At 37.9% G+C, this 23,549-nt stretch overlaps 1 protein-coding gene across 2 annotated transcripts in view; it reads right to left on the reverse strand.

The window, feature by feature from the left end:
• Positions 1-4,966: 4,966 nt before the first annotated feature.
• Positions 4,967-23,549, reverse strand: part of LOC139686371 (acetylcholine receptor subunit alpha-L1-like) — a 69,079-nt gene continuing 50,496 nt past the window's right edge. For both annotated transcript variants that reach the window (XM_071583559.1, XM_071583560.1), the window contains 4 exons: positions 19,421-19,589; positions 17,289-17,441; positions 16,064-16,233; positions 4,967-7,916 (listed from right to left, as the gene is read on the reverse strand). In XM_071583559.1, the coding sequence (XP_071439660.1) occupies positions 7,668-7,916; positions 16,064-16,233; positions 17,289-17,441; positions 19,421-19,589 (741 nt within the window). In that variant the 3' untranslated portion in view covers positions 4,967-7,667. The remainder of the gene's footprint in view (positions 7,917-16,063; positions 16,234-17,288; positions 17,442-19,420; positions 19,590-23,549) is intronic.

The following is a 23,549-nucleotide window of genomic DNA, read 5'->3' on the forward strand; positions in this document are numbered from 1 at the left end:
ATACTGGTTGATATCTTATTAATGAGATGGAGTCAAATATACTTCTCCTTTTAAAATAATCAATTGAGGTGTTCCCTGGGGATCCATCCTTGGGTCCCCCATTCTTTCTAAGGAATGGAAAGAATGAGCATTTATTGTGTGCTTTATAATCAATGCAATGTGTGGAAATTTTCAGTGAAGTGTAATAGTGAATGGGTCCTTGAGTGACTCCTTTTAGATAAAGCATGGTACAAAACAGGGATGAATGATGACACCATAGCTGTTCAATGTTTTGTTTTGGTAAATGTGTGAGAGATGGATGTATATTTAAAATATGTGTAATGATTGAGATGTAAACATGTACATTCTTCTATAATCTAATTAGTATTGTTAGCTTGGAGCTCACAAGATCTGTGGGAGTCCCTGGTAATTTCAGTGAAGTAACTAAGAGAATGAAATTGAGACTAAATGGCTCCAAAATAAAATCAGGTAATTGCATTGATAAGGAGGCTGGTAAGAGATAGAATAGTGAGTGAAATTGGTAGAATAATTGAATATGTGGGCGATGTTGTTTATCTTTGAGGGTGCTTTCAAAAGATGGCAAGATAGATAAAGAGGGTAAAAAGGCATGAGATATCAAACAGAAAGGATGTGAAGTTTATCAAACTGTGAATGCCTGCTTATATGATCATACGGATGCAAAAATTGGGTATGTCTTAAAACCTACCTATATTGGTAGAAACTTTATTTATCTTGCAATTTCTAAAATGATGTGGTGATTAAAAATACACGAGATTCAGAATTTTTGACTACAAATGTACACCTAATTCAAAAGACAACTCATGTTTATGTTCATTATTTTTTAAATTCACTCTTGAAAATACTTTCTTGAATACAATCAGTATGCTATATAACGATTTTCTAAACTGCTGACTTTTGTGACTGAATGTGGCAATTGCCTCTCCTGCCCCCTCTGCCATAAAAGCTTTTAAATATTTCTACAGCATGACTATACTATACCGTGACCTGTAGGCTCATTTCACTTTCTGAGCATAAATAGTTTGCGTCTATTGCTGCCATTTAGTGATTCCCTCTCAGATTTCTACTCTCTATTCCCATGGAGAGTTTCATTTGATGGTAACTGGAAGGATAATGGAACAAGAGTGAGGGAATGAATCCCAGGCAGACTGGTTACTCTCTCCTCCTTAGTTACTTGCATCTTATCCAAATACTTTCTAGTTAGATTCATACTCATCCCAATATTATTTATGATCCAAATTAGTTGAGATTAAAAGGTTTTAGCGTGCACGGTGCCTCCAATACATCAATTGCAGATTGTGTTTCAAATTAATGTCATTTGGATAGTCTCCCAAGGATAGTGCTTCAAGGTGCCCATAAGCATTAGGGTGGCCCTTAGCTATAGGGTATTTTCCTGAAGTTAAAATTTTCCTGCGTCCACCCCCTAATCTTTTTCCAATAAACAAAAAAACAGAGTACAAAATTTCACTTCAATTTGACAACTACTAGATGACCCTCAAATGCCTTGAAGTTGGAACAATCCTTGAAATAACATTGTAATTGCAAAAATATTGTTTTTTTAAAAAAAGCTACAATTTTCTTCAAGGGAAAAAATTAAAACATACATATGTAAACAAATGAACATTGAATATTAATTTTTGATAGAAGTAGATTTAGTAGCAGTTGGGTAATTTTTACGGCCTTTGGCAACAATCTGCAAAACAAGTTGTTTTTTAATTTGCATCTTTTGCGAGAATGCTATTGTATTCCTGAATTAGTTTGACACCTCTTTCTGCAACATCATTCACAACAACTGTCTTCTCAAGTTTTTTAATTATGCTTTTGTAACCAGCATCATTCTTCCATGCCGAAGGGTCTTTGTCGAGGAAATTGGTGCGGATAGAGAATCTTGTAGTGAAATTTTTTTGATGAGAGTTACAAAAGATGAAAACTCATTGTTTGTAAAGGAAGAAAAATCATTTTGATGCATATTGTACCTCTTTAGTTTATGTTTTTCTTCTTCCTCTTCTTTACTTTTATCTGCTTCTAGCATAATTTAGGTCATATTTTTTTAACCGTGATTGGAACATTGTCATCAAATAAGGATAAAGCTACAGTTTTGGGAGCTGGGCACTGGAGATGGTTTGAAAATGTTTTAACGGCAGCCTTACTGGTTTCTGGATTAATATCCTGATAATTTAACAACTGACACATGAATAAGAAATCATGATTAGATGCTTTAATTGCTTCTGATGATAGAAACCAGGCATGAACGTACACTCGCGCAAGAAAAATCGTAATCTTTTCTTCCCATACATAATTTCTTCTCCCCATCAAATAACTGAAATTGATATTGAAACAGGTAAATGCTGAGTAAATAAATTGCCTTGGCCATCCACCTGGCATGACTCACAGCTCCTGGTTCACGAAACGATATCTTGCTCTTTGGAATACTGCCAAGATAGATTACAATTAACTCCAACAGTTCTCGGTAATCATCTCACTGTTATTTCTGCTCATAAACATGGTTTTCAAGAAATCCAAGAATGGTAGTGTAGACATCATCAGGTACTTCATTGCTACCGGTTGTGTAAACCTTCTCGTCGAGTATTTTCCAGGATTCTCTAAATGTTTTGAAAAGCACCATATCTGGACCAGAAGTTGAACCCATCATTTAGTCTACACAGCTCCTCAAAGTAACTCAATAATGTTATGATGGCAAGGAAGGTACAACAGAATGCGATTGAACAATTTTTATAGATCTGTGCAGGTACCACTTTCATTCTATCTGTGTTGTTTGCAGTCATATCACAGGCAAGTGCCTGAATTTTATTGATTTGACCCCACTGCTCCACTGCTTGATAAACAGCTATGGCTTGTTCTTCTCCTGGAATTTTGGGATTACAGGGACTCCCAACAGTTGCTTCTTGCCTTCAAAATTTACTATTGTTGCCAGTCTATCAATCTTTTCAGCACCTGAAAGTGCTGGAAGCAACTCTCCATCTCAATGCAACACTAATTCTAATTCACTCAGTCGTTTAGTTTGAATTTTTAATGAATTTCTCTGAGTCTTGCATCCCTCAGAGAGATGGGGAGTAAAAAACAGCAATGTACTTTAAGTTTCACTGTTGTTGCTGCTGTAGTTGTTGCTGTTATTTGCTTTTTGATGGCAGAAGAAATTTCACTTCCATCATCACCATCACTGCTTTCACTGCAAACTGATGTAGAATCATCAGTTTTTGATATCTCAAAATGCTGTTCCATTTCTTCATAAGCTCTTTTTTTCCTGGCAGCTTCTATTTCAGTGTCCTTTAGTGCTCTTTCTTTCTTGTGTTTTAGTTTTCCATCTACACCAACCATGGAGCCCGGTTGTCCTTTTTGGCGCTAAAGCATTACAAAATTTTTGTCCTCTTCATTTTTCATTTTTCCCAAAACATCTGAATGAGTTATATCAAACAAATCACCCAGAGATTCCACGAAAAGATCTTTTTTTTCTCTTTCTTTGCCTGTGATTCTAGACAAATTTTTCTGTAAATGTTTCCATTCATCATAAAATTTAACTAACTTATCAGTGCAGTGGTCAGTTCTTCTCATAGGAATTTGTGCTTTTTGCCAAAAAACACAAACTTCTTGAATTACCAATGCTGAACCTTCTTTCGTTGTAATATTTACAACTCTTAGATTGTAGAAAAAAATGCTGAAAATTTGTCTGTTTGAAGGAAGTTTGGCTCTAACAATTTAATTGGAAATCTAGCCAACAGGAGCGGCATAAAAATCTTTTCTAAACTTGTGTGCAGAATGACCTCAAGAAGTTGATGCCATTTTACAAGTCTAGGAAGAACACTTCACAAAAGTCACCATATAACAGCAGCACAAACAGTTTGAAACAATAGTTAAAAATCAATTATCCTACTTGGTTCAAAATAAATAAATGAAGCACACAAAAATAATAGTTTATCTTTAATGATAAACCACATTAATTCATGTGGCTAATATTTAGTGATTTTCATATTAACTTAGTAACAGAAAATCACATGCTGTAGGAAAAAATTGTATCTTATACTCCGATTCGCATTAATTTCCTTTACTAATTGCTTATTAAAAACTGACAAAATAACAAGGGACAAAGAAAATCTTCCAGAAAATAAAATAACTAAAAAAAAATTATATGAAAATATGACCTTCTGAACAAAACTTTCGAAACTTCATGGTTGACGAGGTTCGCCTTGCAGGGATTTAATCGAGCTAATTTTTTGTACATAATGTTTTTTTTAATTGATTAAAACAATTGGAGCTAAGACAGGTTGGAGCTAAACTTTTAGGAAGTTGAAAAATAAGGGCCACCCTAATAACCATGAACAAATTGTGTCATTTTCAGTAGTTCTGATTAACATTTGGAAAACTGTCTGCCTCCCAGAATTGAAATGATCACTGCATCCTGATTATGTACATTGACATGCTGTTGGACTAAGCTTCCCTTTGTCATCTACTTAAATTGTGACTTGATGACCATCGAGGATCTCTCTTGATGAAGTTCAAACAGAAAAATCACATATTTTGATCATGGCTTTCAAATTTCCAAAAAACATTTATTTTGCAGTAACCTTATCCAGAATCAGTGTTCATTGGTTAGAGATTCAGATAATTGACTTGGTCAAATCAGGATAATAATCAAATTTAGTTGTTTCATTGGAAAAATATTAAATTTTGGGGGCTAAACCATTTATATATAGAAACCAAAGGGGCATGGAGCTTTATTTTATATCCAAAACTTGAATTAATACACTGCAACATGTGACGGAGTCACAGGTTGCAGGTTACTACAGCATTTTGGGTACGCAGCTGAATTTATGCTAAAATATTCATATAATACACTGCAACTTGGGATGAAATAAGTTTGCAACCAGAAGCACAGTTTAAAATTTATTGCAATTCATCATATCTAATCAGTAGAAAATTAACAGGACAATTATAAAATTTTTGAGTGTCTTATCCATTTGTGGTATGGAGCTGCAGTTTGTTCTTAAATAGCTTAATAGTTCTTCATGAAATAAACTGCAACTTTTGATGGACTATGTTTGGGACAAGAAGTGCCAGTTAGATTTTACTGCAATTGATCTAATTAAACAAGAGTGTATTCACAAGTAAAATGCACAATTTTTGGGTGAACCGATTTGGGTATTAATACACTAATTGTATTTATACTTTAACATTTAAACACCATATCCGATCCAAGTCATACCCTACCACGAGTTGCATAAACAACCTCCACTTCAACTCTTTTAACTACTTCAACAGTTTAAAATGAAACTTTTTACTAAAACTATTTAGTGTTCTCAAATTTTCTTATTTTCTTCGCCCTGCTTTTTTACAATTTCTAACTGTCGTTAAGTTTAAACAGGGAGGAAAGTACATCCTATGACTGTAAAAATGAAATGTGTTACTCCAACAACAGTCACCATTGTAAAATTTAAACCGGTCAACCAATCCAAGTTATGCTACTCCATGATTAGCAGAAAGTACCTCCAATGATAGGGTAAAAATGAAATGTGTTGCTCAAATGGTTTAGCCTACTCAAAACTTGTTTTTTTGCCCCCTCCCCTCGTTTTTCACATTATTAACCGCTGGTTAAAATTGTGTGTGGCTTATCTAATTCAAGTCTTACTGCACCAAGAACTACTGAAAGTACCTCCAATGGCAGTGTAAAATTAAAATGTGTTGCTCCAACAATAGGTTTTGAGTATGCTAAACATTTAATTTCTCCCATACTTTTTCACTATTTTTAACCACTGTCATAAAATTTAAACTGCGCTTTGTATCCAAGTCATCCTGCACCACGTGTTGCAGAAAGCATCTAATCTGCAAATTTTGACGAAAATTGGTCCATTTAGGGTCATTCTGAAAAGTTTACCATCAACCGACTGGAAGCAATCCTAGACTGTTCATTTGCAAAGGTGGGGGTGGGGAGAGTTTTACGAAAATTTGACTATTTCAGGTTACCTCAAAAATGACAACCGGGATCAATGTGACGTTTTAGATGCAAAAGGGTGGGTATTGGGCATTTTTGGCAAAAACTTCAGCATTTCAAATCTACCAGAAAATGACAGCACCCATCGACAGGAGGCATGTTTGGAAGCCTAATAGGTAAAGGGGCAGAGTAATGAACAGTCCTACAGAAGTTGCCCTGAAAATGACACTAGCCATCAACAATAGGTACACCTGGACGAGTCCATGCGAAAATGGATATATTTTGAGTTTTTACGATAATGTGAACATTTTGGGTCACCCCAAAAATGATTTCTGCTACTGACAGGAGGCAACCCTAGACTGCTCAGATACTAAGGCAGGGTATTGGCTGTTTTTACGAAAGTATTTTCCTTTTGGCTCACCCCAAAAATGTCAAATCTATGGAAAACAAATGAGGAAGAGTTTTAAGATTACATCCAAGTATTGTGACTTAAGTGAGTGGTTTGTTGGGAGAAATCAAAAGAATTCATAAAAAATGGCAGTGTGTTCTGGTTGGCATTGATATGTTATATATTATGGAGAATATTAGGTAATTTAGTAATGGATAGGAGAAGAATAAGTATGTTGGATGGAATGCAGAGGAGTGCATGTAGAACTAAATAAGGTTTTATTGCAATGCGAGATTATATTGCATCTTGTTTGAGGCTAAGAAATCTTGGGCTGTAAATTTGCACCAATTCATTAACTAGAATGGTAGTCTACCACAAATATTTATGGAGTATATTTTAGCAAAAGAACAGGGGAAATAGAAATGGTTTTAATAATAATTGAGGCTTACATGAGGTTTCCATTTTGTTGATTTTAATGATATTCTTCAACCTAAAATTACTCGCAACTAAGCATGTAAAAAATTCAAAGCATCTAAATCTAAAACCTTATGGTACACTCGCATTTTACAGCTCTAGCTGAAGGCAAATATGAAACACCTAATTACATTGCTATTACATTTTTTTGTTGTACCATAAAACAGCCCTGACTTAAAGGATGTAATATTTCACTATACAGCATCTCAAAATTAATGTAGTTTTGCACCATAACATCCAAATACCACAATGATTTTTTTATATATGTAATTTAAGGCCCTAGCAAACTAGTCCTCAATAATAATGATTGCATTTATGCCCCTGAATGAGATCTTCAGGAATTCCAAGGGCAATTTTTGATACCCTCACACAATATTGTCTTTTCATTAAAACCTACCTAATATAAAACAAATTAAAAATGTAATTTCACCAATGAACAATATATACATCTCATGGAAAAGCCAAATTGACTTTAATCTGCTTGGAGAACAATGTTTGGTGCGATATAAAGTAAGTTCAGTCGGGTCATAGTTTAAAAAAGCCATTACCTCCAGCAGACTTAAAGGCACAGTCACATTTTCTCCTTAATAATGTTTTAAAATTAACAGTATATTAAGACCAGTTCTTCAAATCACATTGATAAAAGGCACTACATTTTTCCACCTCATCAATTATGTCCTACAGGGAGATGATCAGAGGGAGAACTAGGTCACTTGGTTGAAACAATAGTGACTTAATAGACATCCTCCAATCTCCCTGATCATTCACACAGTTTGGTCACACTTCGCAAAACATTTAATAAGCTATACACAATCCACTAGGATGGAGCACTTAGACACATCATATATAGGCAGCAGCAAGCACTATGAAGAGTAGGCAGTAGAGGAGGAGGGCCAGCCTGTCCACAGCAGCAGCAACAAGTATCCAGTCATAAAACATGGTCCTGGTACGAGAAGTCCCACTTGGCTCATGTGCCTGCCTCTCCATCGGAATCATATGGTGCTCTTCCCCATGTTGGTCATCAAGGGGATGCTCTCTCATTTCCTCTCCAAGGTTCCCACCGATCATGCCATGCTGCTCAGCATTTGCCTGCAGAAATATGCCACGCAAGTAGGTGCTCAAGAAATACATACGTACCCACTGAGCTATCTAAAATCTATATCTCATTATGACTCCACTCACTGTGCCTTTAGTAAAATTTCCTGCAGTTTGCATTGCTTGATGAAACTTGATGAATTGATCCAATCACTATTTCACAAGATGCATTCTAGGGGGGTTTTAATCTTCCAATGAAAGTTATCATGATATGTTATCTACTGGCAAAGGTAGATTTAAGAAAAACAAAAGTGCCAATCCCCTTGTCCCTCCTAGGATCATCATATGCTACAATAAGCCCCTATTCATCCCTGTGTACTTCCTCTCTTCATCTAACATGCCTATCCTATTCCTGCCTCCTCCTTGTTTGCCTAACTCCCCTCTATCACATTCTTTGATATTCCATTGCCAATCTAAATGGTCTCTGCACCCATTTTGCCTAACTCCCCTCTATCACATTCTTTGATATTCCATTGCCAATCTAAATGGTCTCTGCACCCATTTTGCCTAACTCCCCTCTATCACATTCTTCGATATTCCATTGCCAATCTAAATGGTCTCTGCACCCATTTTTCCTCTGTCCTTATGATTTCTCCCAACAATCCCTTCTCCTCCCATCTCACCATACCCAGCATGACCTGATTTGTTTTCTTTTCTGCCCACTTCATCCTTCTCCACACCCACATTTCAAAAGCCTCCAATCCTCTCCAAATCCTCCAATCCATTCCAAAAGCGTACACCTATCATCCTGCTTCATATGACCACGTTCCAATGCCATTTATAGCCACATCCCATATGAAAGTTTTATTGAGCCTTTACTGAACATCCTTACTAATTGTCCCAGTTGTCAATTCCCTCCAAATGAAAGCTTCTTTGCTTAACGCAATTCTTCTCCCTAAGTATCTATTACTCTTGAGCATTTTGGTCCAAAACACTTCCAAGATATATTAAATGTTCCACATATTCTAGTTTTTGGCCTACTATTTTAATGTTAAGTTTAGCTTTTCTATTTCTGGATGTTATAATCAAGAAAAAGGTGAAATTAAGCTCTTTATTACCTTTTCACTTTTTTTACCTCTTCAACAATATTGAAATGCCTTCACAAAATCAACACTTCCTGGCAAGTCAAAATTATTACCAGGGCTGCGGTATGTACATGAATACAGTAAAAGTAAACAAAGATTGAATATTTATTTACCTAAGATTTATAGTTCTTGCTCCTCAAAATTATTATATTCTACCTCTGGTTCTTTGAAATTTTCTGAACTTTATACTAACAGTGCTTGAACTATCAAAGCTAGACTCATGGCGAGGTCTATTGAATCATTTAATAATAGAGAAAACTTTCTAATAGTGTGCTGCATTTTAAACATGTACTTACTTGTTAAACATGTTATTACATTTTTAAACATGTTATTACATTATAAATTTTAAACATGTTATTAACACTTGAAACATTATAATTAAACCCTAATTTGTTATAAAATTCATTCTACCACATTTTCAAAGAAACTGCAGGATATTACATGACAGTAACTTTTAATGTAGTCATCTAATAACATGCATTACAATACAACAATTTCACAGTAAAAATCATTTGCCTAGTTTGGGATTTGAGCCTGGTTCCCTCAATGTCTGGCCGAGTACTTTAGCCAATTAAAGCAAGCTTTAGCCAGCCCTAGCTTTTAGCCAGCTGACCGTAGAGGAAAAGCTGATTACACAAAGGAGTTATGGAACGGTTAGGTTCATTACAAATATAGTACTCCAAGCATGTCAAAAGGGCAGGTTATAAGGGTCCCATATTTCCTATAAAACATTTAAAACCATAGGCTCTTATGTTTGGCAGCATCCTTAGATTAATTTGAGAAAATTATTTATAGATAAATTAGGACTCTGGCGGATGGAGGGGTATTTGTAGCAAATTAAAATATATTGGAATAGTGCAAAGAATTAGGATTAGAATTAAATGTAAGAAATACAGTGAAGCCTCATAATTAGGACAATTTGTTCCAAAAGCTTTCTTATGAAGCAAAGCAATATTTCCCGTATTAATTAAAGTAACATTATTAATGCATTCAATGCCGGTAAAAATAAATTGTGTACAAAGTTAATTCAAAGAAAATTATATACAATGACTACTTTTCATTTCTATGTTTATTGTTTATTTTTATTCTCTTCTTGCAGCTTTTTCTTTTCTTTCAAAATTATGTGAAAAAAATCAAATAATATGGCTGAACACAAGTTCTGAAATAGTTGTGACCACTAGTGACACTAGATGCTAGTCGAACAAGAGCTAAATAAAATTTGATGTAGTATGCATGCAGTAATGCGTGCCAAGATTTGCCCTCTCCTTATCACTCATCATGCAAAAAAAGTGCTTCTTAAGTGAGTCCTCTTTGGGTAATATATTGTCCCTCATTATGTAAATTAATTGTTATACAAGGTGTAAGTTCTGTAAAGATTCAATATGTAAAGTGATGAATTTTGGAATAGATAGGGGAGAAGACAGCATACAATAGGGGGGCATGAATGAAGTAACAAGGAATAGGTCAAATACTAGTGTGTCACACTTACATCAATGCTCAATGTGGCACAAAAGTCAGAAGAAAATGCTGGCCAGCCTAAAACAAACTAGGTTTCATTAATTGGTTTGGAGAAAACAAGGTAAAAGAACGATGCTATTTCACCTTAGCTTTAGTATGCCACATTTGGAGTAATGGGTATCATACAAGATTCATGGGAGAACATTTTAATTCTGATCAGATAATATAAAGCGAAAATCCAAAAGATTTGTTGAAAATCATGAGCAAATCATAAGCACAATGGGGATGTTTGAGGATGTTACAGGATGGGAGCCCCATGAGGGCTATTGTGAATGCTTACTACAAGTGGAGTTATTCCACCTACGTGAGTCTTACCGCCCAGAGGGATAATAAACTGTGGTGTTAATAGGCCAGGAGATATCATACCAATGGAAATGAGTCACCCAAAGTGATTACAAACAAGTTTCTAATGGAGTGATATCACGCCAAGGGATCAGAGTTATACCATGGCCAGGTAACCTACCTTTGAAACTCTACTTGACTATATTTTCAACATGGCATATTAAAATTGTTAAATGTAAGGGTAGGAGTGCATTACATGATTTCATTTGGCAAAAAATATAACCAGAATATTTGGGTACAAACAGAGTGAAATAATATTGGTTCTTCAAACTTATATCATAAGAACTATGCCTAATCTCTATTTTATCAATACAATTTAATTTTTAATTTTGTATTTTGATACCTATTACTTTATTGGCAAATATTTAATTTGGTAAGCAACTTCCCTGCCAATGTGTGAATTTCACGTCACTTGCCATCAGGCTTAGTACTGTGTGCAGTATCATCACCTACCGAACCAACCTTCGGGTTGATTACATGTCTTGCCATGGAAATTACAGAAATACCTGCAAGGGGGAATTATCATCAGATCAATTGAATGATTTTTATGTCCGTCAATCCAAACATTTTGCCAGCCGACATTTAGGGTGAGCATTCTAAACAAATGGTTAAGGAGTGCCGGTAAGAACTTTTAGATTTGACCAAGGTAAAAATATCAACCAGAGAAAAAAGGTGAAAGGAACCATGGAAATTCATTGTTATTCATCATTCTACGCATTTGTTTATCCATTGCAAGCAAAGCATATACAATCGTGCTAAGACGTGATAGAAGAAAGATAAGAGAAAATGTTTACATATTCCTTTTTAGATTATATTCAAGCAATTTTTTCACACTCCATATTTATGTGTGCCACTAATATGAACATTGTCATGTAAGATGTGAAGACTTCCTTTAGCTAATCTTTATTTAATAATTTATGTATTTAAGAAGAAAGAACAAAATTATTTGAAGGTGTAGCTGCACTTGAATTGGAAATATTAAAATACATTTAAATTGACTCCATGAAACTCTAAATCACCCAACTAAGTATAAGTGCTAAGAACTTATGATAGTTTTATCCTCAGCATCAACCCCAAAACTGCACACAGGTATAAAGAGGCAGCTTCAGATGCTCTAAAATACCTCATGGAAGCATGTTCATTAAAAGAATTTTGAGTGTCTCTCAACATTATTCACTACAAAGTGAGCTTCTTACAGCCATAAATATGAAGAATAAGGGATTACTCTACATATGTATTCTCTCAAGGCCTCCTGCATCTTTGTTGCCAAGTCATACCGGCTTCTTTCTCTTGAATACCCTCCTTGAAGCAGGCCATGCATGTTTTGGCCTATGGGCCAAATGAAAGGCCCATTACCAACTCGAAATGAACGCATTTCGTTTTCTCTGTTGAGAAATGGATCCTATTCTTACACGACCAGTCTCCTAACTTGTTTAAGGCCACCTGGACGTGCCTGGACGCTTTTATTAGGCGGGAAGACTGGCAAAAAATGGCTAGGTTGTCAACAAACAGTGATGCCATCACTGGTGCATTGATGCAATCCGCCACATCATTAATTGCGATGGCAAACAATGTTAAACTCACTACTGACTAGAGGTACCCCGTTCTATTGAATGAAGAGTCGGGATAGATATTTGCCTGTCCAAGCTTTAAAAACACGGTCCGTTAAACATTTCTAATGGGCCATATTGTCCGTAAGTCTACACACAGTCGTCGGCCTTCTCCAGGTCGAAGAAGGCTGCGACGACATGTTGGCGTAGTAGAGAAGCTTCCTGGATGAAATTATCCATCCGAACCAAATGGTCAGTCATTGATCTGTCCCACTTGAAACCACAGTGTCAGAAAAAAGATGTTGTCTCTCAGCTGTGCTGACAGCTAGTGAGAGAGATGGGACGGTAGCTACTGGGGTCATTTTAATCTCTGCTTCACTACAGACTCCCGCCAAGAGCTAGGGAAGCTACCATCAATCAACAACTGGTTGAGGGTATTAAGGACATCCGCCAACTCAGTCTCCGGAATATTCCGGAAGAAAGCAGTGTGGATCACGTCCAGTCATGTTGAGGTATTATGGGAGTCTGCAATGGCTGTTTTCGATTCCCTGGGGAAAAAGGGCTCTTTGTATTCTGCTCTGATTTGGCCCACACCAAATTCAAGAGGGATACTCTTGATTCACCTCTTTTTGCCGAGGAAACCTACATCATACATCATGTTATCACTGTTGGCCCCAAACTGATGGGCGAATATCTCACCTATTTCGGGTTGTGAGACCACCACCCAGCCAGCTCAGTAGTGGTGAGATACCAAAAAAGCCGTTAGATCCGGATGTTTTCTTTAACCTGTCCCATACCTGTGCAAGTGGGGTTCAAGCCTGATGTAAACTTAGCCCATCCAGGAAGCCCCCTTTGCCTGGCTTACGACTTGTCGAGCCCGCACACTCAGCCATCGGAAGGAGGCCACATTCTTTGCTGTTGGGAACTTTTTAAAAATGCACAATGCTCTTTTCCTCATCCGGATTACCCTGTCGCAATCCTCGTTCCACCACAGGACAGGCGCATGACTTAGGTTTCTGGAGGACCGAGGTACATGTACGAGTACACTCACGGTTGCTGCTGCTATGAGCGATGACGTCAGAACCTCCACGTTGCGTACCGGGTCAAAAAATGCATTTTGCTTAAAAATAAAATTGCACTTAATAATTGGCCACTTGGCTTGGCTAATGAGCTAATTCTCAGGAGTTTTAGAATGGTTCAAAGAAGGAATGTCTCATTTGGCGAGTAAAAGAGGAAAGTGACCACTTCCACATAGATCATCGCAAATGAACATCTTCAGCTTTGTAGCGAGACTTTTCAAACATAGAGAACTATAGATGATAATTCACCATTAAAACTGTAAAAAGAGTTTTTTCACCATTGTTTGATAAAAAGTCAAGAATCCTCAATAAAATTGGATAAAATCCATCCTCTCCAGTTATTCGGGTCCATTTGGCCCGACTAACATTGTTAAAATGTGATACTGGCGCACCCTTCGATGGATAAACGTTCCATTGCGTTATTCTCACTGGGAGGGCCACTGCCTGGAATGAGGAAAGTTTTGAGTTGAACTCCGGAGGTGTAAAGGGCCTCACGAGTCTTAACTGCTTCTCCACCCTGAGGTCGTTGACCACTCGTGTCATCTAGTCTAAAAACAATGTACCCTTGTCTGCCGCCTTGAAATATCTCTTGCAGATAGATACGAGAGGGATTAAAATCATGAATTAAAATGGCCAGTTCCTCCTTGTGCCGATGAAAACCATTGCAGTTCCACTGCAATATAAAAGACATTAAAATACTTAAAATCAAAATAAACATATATATATAAATAAGTTTTTAAAAAGTACTGAGATGACCTACTTTTGGGAGATTATTGCTTGAAGCGATGTTTACTCCTCCACTCACTTGCAAAGACCTCTGTATTTGAGATACTATGGTCCTCTGCTGTTACCTTCGGCTTTTTTGGCTTTGCTTGAGGTGTAGGGGATGGTGTCTTTTCACGCCCTTTCGGCGTGTTCCCCTGGTGCGTTCCGGCATGGTTTTTGGTGGGCTCTTCTTTGAAGGGCCCCCCAAAAACTATGCTGGAATGATTCGGGTAAGGGCAGATAGGCAGATGGACGCACCGGCTGATTCCCCAAATTGACAAAATCAGGCCATGGGTGCTATCGAGCCTACCTCAGCAAATTCGAGTACAAGGAGTCTCCGAAGTGCCTATCCTGCATAGGAGTTTATGAAAATGCGGAGCATGTGTTCTTCACATGCCCTAGATATGATGTAGTTCGGAAAGAGCTAGAAATGACGATAAAACAGTATTACTCCAGAAAGTTTGAAAGAGGTGATGATGTCATCAAAGCAGGCATGGAGAGCAGTCAATATCTTCGTACCAAAAGTCCTCAAGGATTTACAAATCAAAGATCAGAAGAGAGAGAAGAATGAAGAAAGAAAAATGAAGAAAGAATATAGAAGAAAGAAGAGAGAAGACCAGAAGAAAGAACAGCAACCTGAACCCCTAATCTTGCTGCCAATATCATGGCAAGAAGGGGGGGGGAGTATGGATGCTGCTAAAAAGAGCACCTAGCAATGGCTACCCCCCCCCCCCCATGAAGTAATGCCTGACGTCATTCCCACGGGGGGGATTAGGCTTGGATGTATAGAGGGTAGTTTTTTACTTGGTATGGGTCGCCGAGGTACTCAAGGCACGTTCCAATACATCCAGGAACCCATGGTCTTTCACCCTTGGGTGACTTTGTCAGACCAGACCAAGCCCAATCTTGTACTTATCTTAGAGTGTGGTGTAAGTCCGTGCATAAGGAGCATTTTCACTTTCCTCTTACTATAAAAAAGCATGCATGTACGCACAAACACCCAAGCATGCACATGCATTTGATTGGTGGTAATGCATCATCCTTCAACTCCAGTACTGTGGCACATATCTATGTTCAGTTTTAAACCATCCATCAATTAATGATATTAGTTCCTTTGTAAGTATCTAATGTCTGATGAATACACAATATATTTGCAATTTTCTTTACCTCTACGAGACAAAAATCAGGAACTGATCAAAAATTGAACTAGAAAGCTAATCTCCCATTGCTTTTTTAAAACCAATTCAGTTTAGATGATTTTTAAGCAAATCAGTTAGCATGAAATATTTCATAATCTAAACTGTATACATTTTTTATATTTTATGAATTTCTAAATCTGGGAACATTTGTGTCCATACGATAAAATTGGGTTTTGATATATGAACTGCTTAGGAGAACAAATTATGTTCATGGAAAAAATTATAATAAAAGTAAGTCTGAACACCACCACCACTCCCCAAAAGGAAACTGTATGAAAGCTATGCCATGTATATTCTTTCAATTAAGTCCTAGACTACAATATTCAGTTCAATATCCACCGAATCTGATTTTGTTCCTTCCTGGATACCTCTTGGCATTGGGGGTGGAAGAAGAATGACCATCCCTTTTGCCTGTGGGCATCCATTGCTAAGAACGTAGGGAGTTTACCACTTCCCCTTTTCCCAACCACTCTGTCCAATTTCACTTCACGTCTCTCTCCTATGATGCCCACTTGCCCGAAGGCCGACATTGGCTATCGTTAGAGTGGGATCATCATTGAAGGTGGGCGGGAACCAGAAATGGACCAGGAGGGCTCCACTCACCAGTCGAATGTAGTTCCCTAGGCCAATGCATATGCCAAAGCGGCCAATTAGGAGGCTCTTGAGCTGCCACGGCACGTTCATCAAGTGCAGGGTCCGCGAGATGTTCAGCACCAAAACAGAGAGCACTAAGGACACAGTGACCATCATGAGAGTGCAGCTGTAGAAGGTCACTGTGACAGAGGGAACATGAAAAGAACAGGTGAACAAATGAACATGAACGAGATCAATGAGTGGGGAATACACAATGAGTACATCAATGGCATGGTTCATCAATAGAAAAGTTAAATCTTCACTTTTCATTAAAAGAAACTCTTTGGCCACATAGTGCCTCATTAGTTTACTCTTTACAAATGTGAATAATGACTTGAATAAATTTAGGGAGCACCTTAAATGACTACTTCTACAATAGATCTAGCACCACCTGCCCTTTATACCTCACTATTTAAAAAAAGGCTCTAGCCCCAGATATTTTTATCTAATCCATAGGCTCCTAGATTTACGGGTAGTTAACTTTGATGTACTCTGTCAGTAACCTTTTTTTTTAAAACTACAAAAACAATGTCCACACTGCTCTCACCCAAACCAAAGATATCATCCCAACAGGAAATCCCAAGTTATGGCTCACTGGATTTATCCTTTCAGAAAACATGCTGGTTATTCATCAAGGGCAAAGCGACTCTGGAGGGTGTCTGGACTCTCTTATACATGGCTGTACATTAATGCATCAATAATTCCCATCACATTAATGTCTCCCTTGAAGATTTCCCCTTACTGTCCTCCTGCCATAGATATGTATCCTTGATCAGCAATCAGTTCACAGATCACAGTCAGGCTCCCCCTCACCTCCCACCCCTTTTGCCCCTCCCACTCCGCAATCTCACTCTGCCTGAATGACATGGATGGCGCTGAAGTCTGCACCTGCACCTCGACGACTCACCTTTTCCCTCCACCTCTTTGTCCCTTTTCCTACAAGCCTTTTGAGTTCTGCAAACCCTTCCTTGAATCCTTCCTTACCACAGTCAGTGGACAGCATTCTTGTACAAAATTCCTGAATTGCCGGTCATGTGCAAGCATATTAATTTCTGAAATTCGCCTATTTTGCTATTTTTTCAAAAAAACGTGAATGCTGACATTCCCAACTTAGGTGGCCTCCCCTGGGGGTGCATACCAGAAATTGCAGCACAGGCACACCAATATGGATTAAAATCTAGATGGGAAGACTCACCAATGAGGGGCGTGTGGTTGGCCATTGCAGGCAGCATTTGCGAAAAGAAGAGCAGGAAGAGGCAAACAATGAGCGCTGTGCAACCTCCCAGGAGGACCTTCTCGGTGGCGTTGGGGGGCAAGAGGAAGGTCAGCAGGGTCAAGGCCACGATCGCTGGAAGAATAGAAAGAGCAGATGTATTACGGAAAGAAATCATCGCTTCTATGGCTCATGTGTAGTGTCACATGCGCAGTGCGATGCAATCCAAAAAACCTAGAAAAAAATACAAAAAATTAGTTGAAGGTATGAAAGTCTAAAACATTGAATATGTATAGGCTATGTACATGCCTGTATGATAAATATGGGGGTATATGCATATATGAGATGCACTTTAAGCAATAGTATACCTTTCGTGGTTGAGGCATCTGAAGTAGCATTTGACGCCCCTCCCCCCTATTACCAAAGGTCCCAAAATTTTCCTATACCCTATACCTTGGAGTCAGAAGCAATGGGGGAAGTAGGCTGAAATTGCGGCACTACGTTTCAGGTCGGGAGTTAAGAGGGTTTTTGCTTTAACCTAGCCCTGCATGGTGTTATTGTGGGGAGGAAACGTTTGCTTCATCTCCTTTTCTGTCAAGGTAGCGCCCTCAATGTAGTCTCCAGAATGTCATGGCATAACTGATGTGACACTATTTCTAAGAAAAAATTATTAGAGATTAGCAGTGGTCGTTCCTCACTTTGTTTTCTCTGTAGCCAATCGATGGCAAGGCTCTTTTGATAACAAATGCCCCTTCGACGCTTTTGGGGATGCCGATTGGAAAAACCTGGTCATCTGGCAATTTACTCTTTTCACGCGATGCGAAAATATTCCTGCAATCAAGAGAAGGCTCTTTTGATTAACAAAAAGTCTCTCGTAGGGTCAGCAGCCACGCAGATGTCGATGACATTGGGGGAAATGTTGCCGCAGACGAGGATGTGCTTTTTGAAAACTGCTATGGTACCACAAGGCCATGGTTCCATCTTCCACTAGTGGAACGAAGTACGCCATAAATCCGGCTTCTATGCCGAATGAACTCTGCTATGCATAACTATGCAGAAGTAAATTCTGCTGCAATAGGCAAATTAAGATTGTTACCTCAAGGAGAGGTACACTAACAGATTCAACTATACACAGTGCACCTGTGCATTAGGGGAAAACCCACTATTTGACAAAAAACTCTCATTGAACGACAAAACCTGGGAGCGATCGACAGACACGTCCACACTCAACCAAGTTCAGTGGGTTGTTTATAGTTTGTATAGCTCTATTTTTTAACTGTTCTTGTTTCTATAAAACACTATATTTACATTATTCCATTGCCTTCTCTCATGTATCTTTCTAATTATCTCATCCGTAATCCATTGTTTCCTTGTCATTTTCCAATTAACAGTTCCTAGTTTCTTTTGCGGCTTTCAATATCCTTTACTTGGTATGTTCCCATTTATCCATGAAGGTACTCTGCTCCTTTCCCTCACTCATGATTGTCTCTACAGCCCGCTGACACTTCTTTGTTAATCCATTTAATGCATCTACATACCATTTTCTACCCCGCCTTACCTGCCGTATCTTTTTGAATCGGACGCTACACTTCATAACTACTAAATTGTTATCGGAGTCCTAAACCACTCTTAGTGAACTTTGCAAATTGATCATGATGTTACTAAATCTGTGTCTAACCATTATGTAATCTGATACCTTTCCGAGTCACCTGGCATTTTCCTATGCCTGGTGTGCTGTATAAACCTCTTAGTGCTGGTGTTGATTAGTCTGTCACTCCTACAGAACTGAAATTGCTTTCTCCCCACAGTCATTCCTCTTACCTTAACCATAAGCCCCCACTTCATTGCCATCTTTTCCTTAGTCTACCAACGTGAGTGGGCAAAGTAGAAAAACCACAGTCTGCACACTATCCCAGCAGGATGCGTCCCGAGTTTAGGGATGTTTAGACACCAAGATAGTGGCTCTAGCTCCACTCTATGCAGTGATATGTTCCTCCTTGCATAGATTTTTTAACTATATACTCCATTGTATCCCATTCTTCTAGAAATTCTGGGGTGGGGGTGAGAACCACCGACCAGTACAAGCGCCGGTGATCAGTGTAAGAAGAACTCACCGACGATGGGTGTGAGGACAAGGGCATTGTATGTGGGCGATCGCCGCTTCAGAGTGAGGGCAAAGGTCACGTCGATGTAGGGCTCCGAACAGCATGAGTAGAATGCCACATTCCTCTTGCGTGCCAGACCCAAGATCTCCCACTGAGTGTTCTGAACCATCAGGTCAAACTGTGAAAGATATAAATACAAGTATGTAATCAGCATCAAGTAACAGACATCAGCAACTGCCACCATACTACGTGCATGCACACACGGATCATTTGGCAAAATTTCCAATCCATACTTAATGAGTAAATAACGCCCATATCCCCATGGCTCTCCTTTACTGAATACGCATCTCTATAGTTTCAGACCAAGTACATGGGGAGTGAAATTTTCAGTTATTTGCCTATTTTACCTTTTCACTTGGCATATTTAACAACCGCTAAGTTCCATAATAAATAGCCCAGCCCAGATTGTGAGGTCTCTCATATCTTATGGAGCACCTACATTTATAAAATAACCCACAAGTTACTACTAGAGGTTGAGACGGGGTGTTAGGGCCATACATGCACAAATATTTAGTTCATGCTTGTTAGCTTATTTACAACTAATGTGCAAATATAAGATGCCTATACACAATTTGCAATAATTGTTGCACTTGTCCAATTCATCAAATCCTAATATTCAAGTCATTAATTTTTTTCCGGTTCTTGGGTTTGACTTTTTTAGGTTTACTTTTTTGAGAGGGAAGAACGAGTGCTTGAATCCATCTGAGATGGTGCCCATCTCTTTATTTCATCCCGATTGTCAAATCTACCAATATCATTTATACCACTCTGAGTCACAAGAAAACCAATAAAATCCTCTAGCTTCATTTTGCCCATCCTCTTCATGAACTGTCCTGTACCCATTCTCAGAATTTTATTTTTTCCATTAAAAAGGTTGTTCCTACACCAAAATATTCATACAACAAAATTTTCAGAGCAGTTTTTAGTGTCTGCAAGTGTTTTATGCAACCATCACGCCTGTGACTAACTATGTTGGAACCCTCGCAAAATTTCTCTCCTGGACAAGGGTCTCTCATTTTCTCCCAACTGAAGAGTTGACCATTTGAACATCCTCATTTATGTCTAACAGCCAAATCGCATTAGAGAATGTTTCTTAAATCTTTTTTTCCCTCCTAAGTCTTTGATCTATCTTTCTCCAACTCTCCAAGTCTTAAATGAAAACATGTCTACATTAAAATGCAGCCTCAAAAAACTCTCTCACAATCCTAATCTAATCATCTTATAATCCGATAAAGGCTCTATGGTAATTATTCTTAGCATGGTGGATTATGTCAAAGAAGCAAATAAATAACCTGCGCCTTCTCAGAAAAACCAATACCCAACTGTGTACTCCTACACAGAATTTCAGGCAGAAATTGTTTCCTTTGTCAAAGATTATGGCCCCTTTGAGAGCCCTATCTCCACAGACATTTTCAATCTTTGATTGGTGATGCACCTCACCTTGCTCACCTACTTTTCACTTTCACATCTTGCCCAAAATACATAAACCCACATCCCAGGCCGACCATTGTTTCTTCCCATAGCTCTCCTTTGCCAACCACTCCCTCCAACTGCTGGTCCACTCTTTAATGCCCTATGTTAAAGGAACCATTTTCTCAACTGTCCCCACTCAATCTCAATAGGGAAATCAGGGTACCCAAATTACCCTGCCCCCAATAGACATCACATTCTTAAGCATGACTATCCCTCACTCAGAGGGTCTCTCATCTCTCCACCAGTATCTCTACAAACAAATTTATCCCCACAACTCCTGACCACAGGTTCCCAGTAATGAGATATTTCTGAAACTCTCTCACCATATCCTCATCAAAAATTCTTTCTCCTTCCATAATAAACATGTCCTTCAGATCAAGAGCTGAGCAATGGAAAGTAGATTAAGCCCTTCATAAGCAGACCTACACCTTAGCCTCCTTGAGGAAGATTTCCTTTTGGTTCACCTCCTGCAGCCCATCTTCTGAATTAGATACACATTTTATATATTTCTCCTCTGGCCACATTTTATTGATTCCTTTGAACCTATTTTCCCCCTCACTGCCTTCTCTTCTCTCACTTCATCTACATCAGCTCTGCCTCAGATATTGCTTTCCTTTGTGTTAATACTATATATCTCTCACCGATGAAAAATTCCATATTTCTGTCTACATTAAATCCACTAACAAACGACAACACCTCCACTATACCAGCTGCCACCCATCGCACACTAAACGCTCTCTCCCATACTTACTCTCAGCATGTGGTCACCATATTTTTAATAATGCTGATTCCCTTGACAAATTTCTCACAAATTTACATAATGATCTTCCCAACCGCAGACACCCTGAACCCTTTTAACAATAAAAAGGCTTGCAAACTTCTATGCATCCAAACCTACCCCAGACAAAGTAACTCACTCAATCCATCTTCACAATGTACTTCCCAGGAATGAAGTCCCTTAAACATATCATCTGAGACTTATCCCACACTGACCAACCACATAATAATTACATACATATGCACCACCAACATATCCCTCTGTCACTTTTAAATAGCCCGACAATGTGTATCCAACATTAAAATCCACCAAGCCTTTATTCAAATCCTCTGTCATCCACAACTACGTCCTGTACACCCTAGTACCCTGCAATAACCCAAAATGCAAAACATGTCCCATCCTCAACACTCTTCACCTGCCTGCGCCACTCCTCAATTCTCTCCCATACCACAGTACTCCCTCATGCACATACTATATTATAATTAAGCAACTAAACTGCAAACACTACCCCTCCAACATTGCACAATACATCACAGCCCTCAACATCTGCATAAAAAAATTACAGCACCTCTTGCAAACCACCTCAAGAATAGCAACCATTCCTATGTATGTGCATAGGTATATTTATACAGGTACGTTAGCTCCAAACAGAATACAGAAGGTGTCAAATGTTTAACCTTTCAATATTAAACACCTTTCATGATTTGAAAAAGGAACTTAACTTTTTAAAAATCAGAAAAATGAATACAATTGTGTGTCTGTGACATAAAACTTCTTTTGCACATTTATAAACTCTTTCATTAGGTAAAATACATTCATATATTATTAAAATTTTGAAAAATAAATTATGTGCATTTACAATATCAAGAATCTTATTCCCTTGAAAAATAAATTATGTTTTTCAAATTAAAAATCAGTAATTTATGTATCATCGAAAAATAAGAAAAACATTCATTTATTTCGGACCCTTGGAACAGAATGTACATGCATAAACAGTATATTTATTTAAATTTAGAAAAACATTTACTTATTCCTAATTATCTTTTTTTTCATCAAATTTTCTGCGAGCTCTTTGACATCTCATAATCATCTATTATTTTTCTTTATCTATCTATTTTTTCTTTATCTATCTTTTTCAAAAACATTGCCACGTAAGTATTTCATTATTAAAAAAATTAAGAAATGGAAGGAGCTTAGTCATCTGATCCAAACCAACGGCCACCAAACTTCCTTCTCTCGGTAAAATCATCCGTTGTAAAGAAAATCTTCGAACAAAGGTAGAATGTTATTAGTGCAAAAGAATCCTTTTCAAAACTCCATTTTCTTTTCACTGTTCCATTAAAAGGAAGGCATGACATATTATAGAGATTCAGCATGTGTCAGAAATAATATCTCTTTGAGCCAGTTCAAAATGTAAAAACCTAGTTTTGCCAAATGCCATGTTACCATTGTTTCTCATGTTTGTGACAAAACGATTATGCCATATTCCATTTCTAAAGGTGTCTAGCCGGGAAGAGGTGTAGGAATTTTCAAATCCATGCTAGGGCCTTTAATAATGTAAGGTATGCTTACAACTATATTTTCAATATGTTGACATAAATTTCAAAAAGGTGCTGCATTGGGCAAATACGGCACTCTTCATATGCGAGTGGCCCAATTAAATTATTATCCATTAATATTTAGTTAAGTAAGTGTCACTGGAGTATTTCCATAAAAAATGCATGAAAGTTATCTTCTCATAGCTAAGTAACTGTCTGTGGCTGAAGAAATTGTTTGAGTGTGAAAGGAAGTGTAGTGATTAGTTAAAAACAATTAGTTATTAGACTT

Source organism: Hetaerina americana, unplaced genomic scaffold (genome assembly GCF_022747635.1).
Source record: "Hetaerina americana unplaced genomic scaffold, ioHetAmer1.1.p SCAF_14, whole genome shotgun sequence".
NCBI lineage: Eukaryota > Metazoa > Arthropoda > Insecta > Odonata > Calopterygidae > Hetaerina > Hetaerina americana.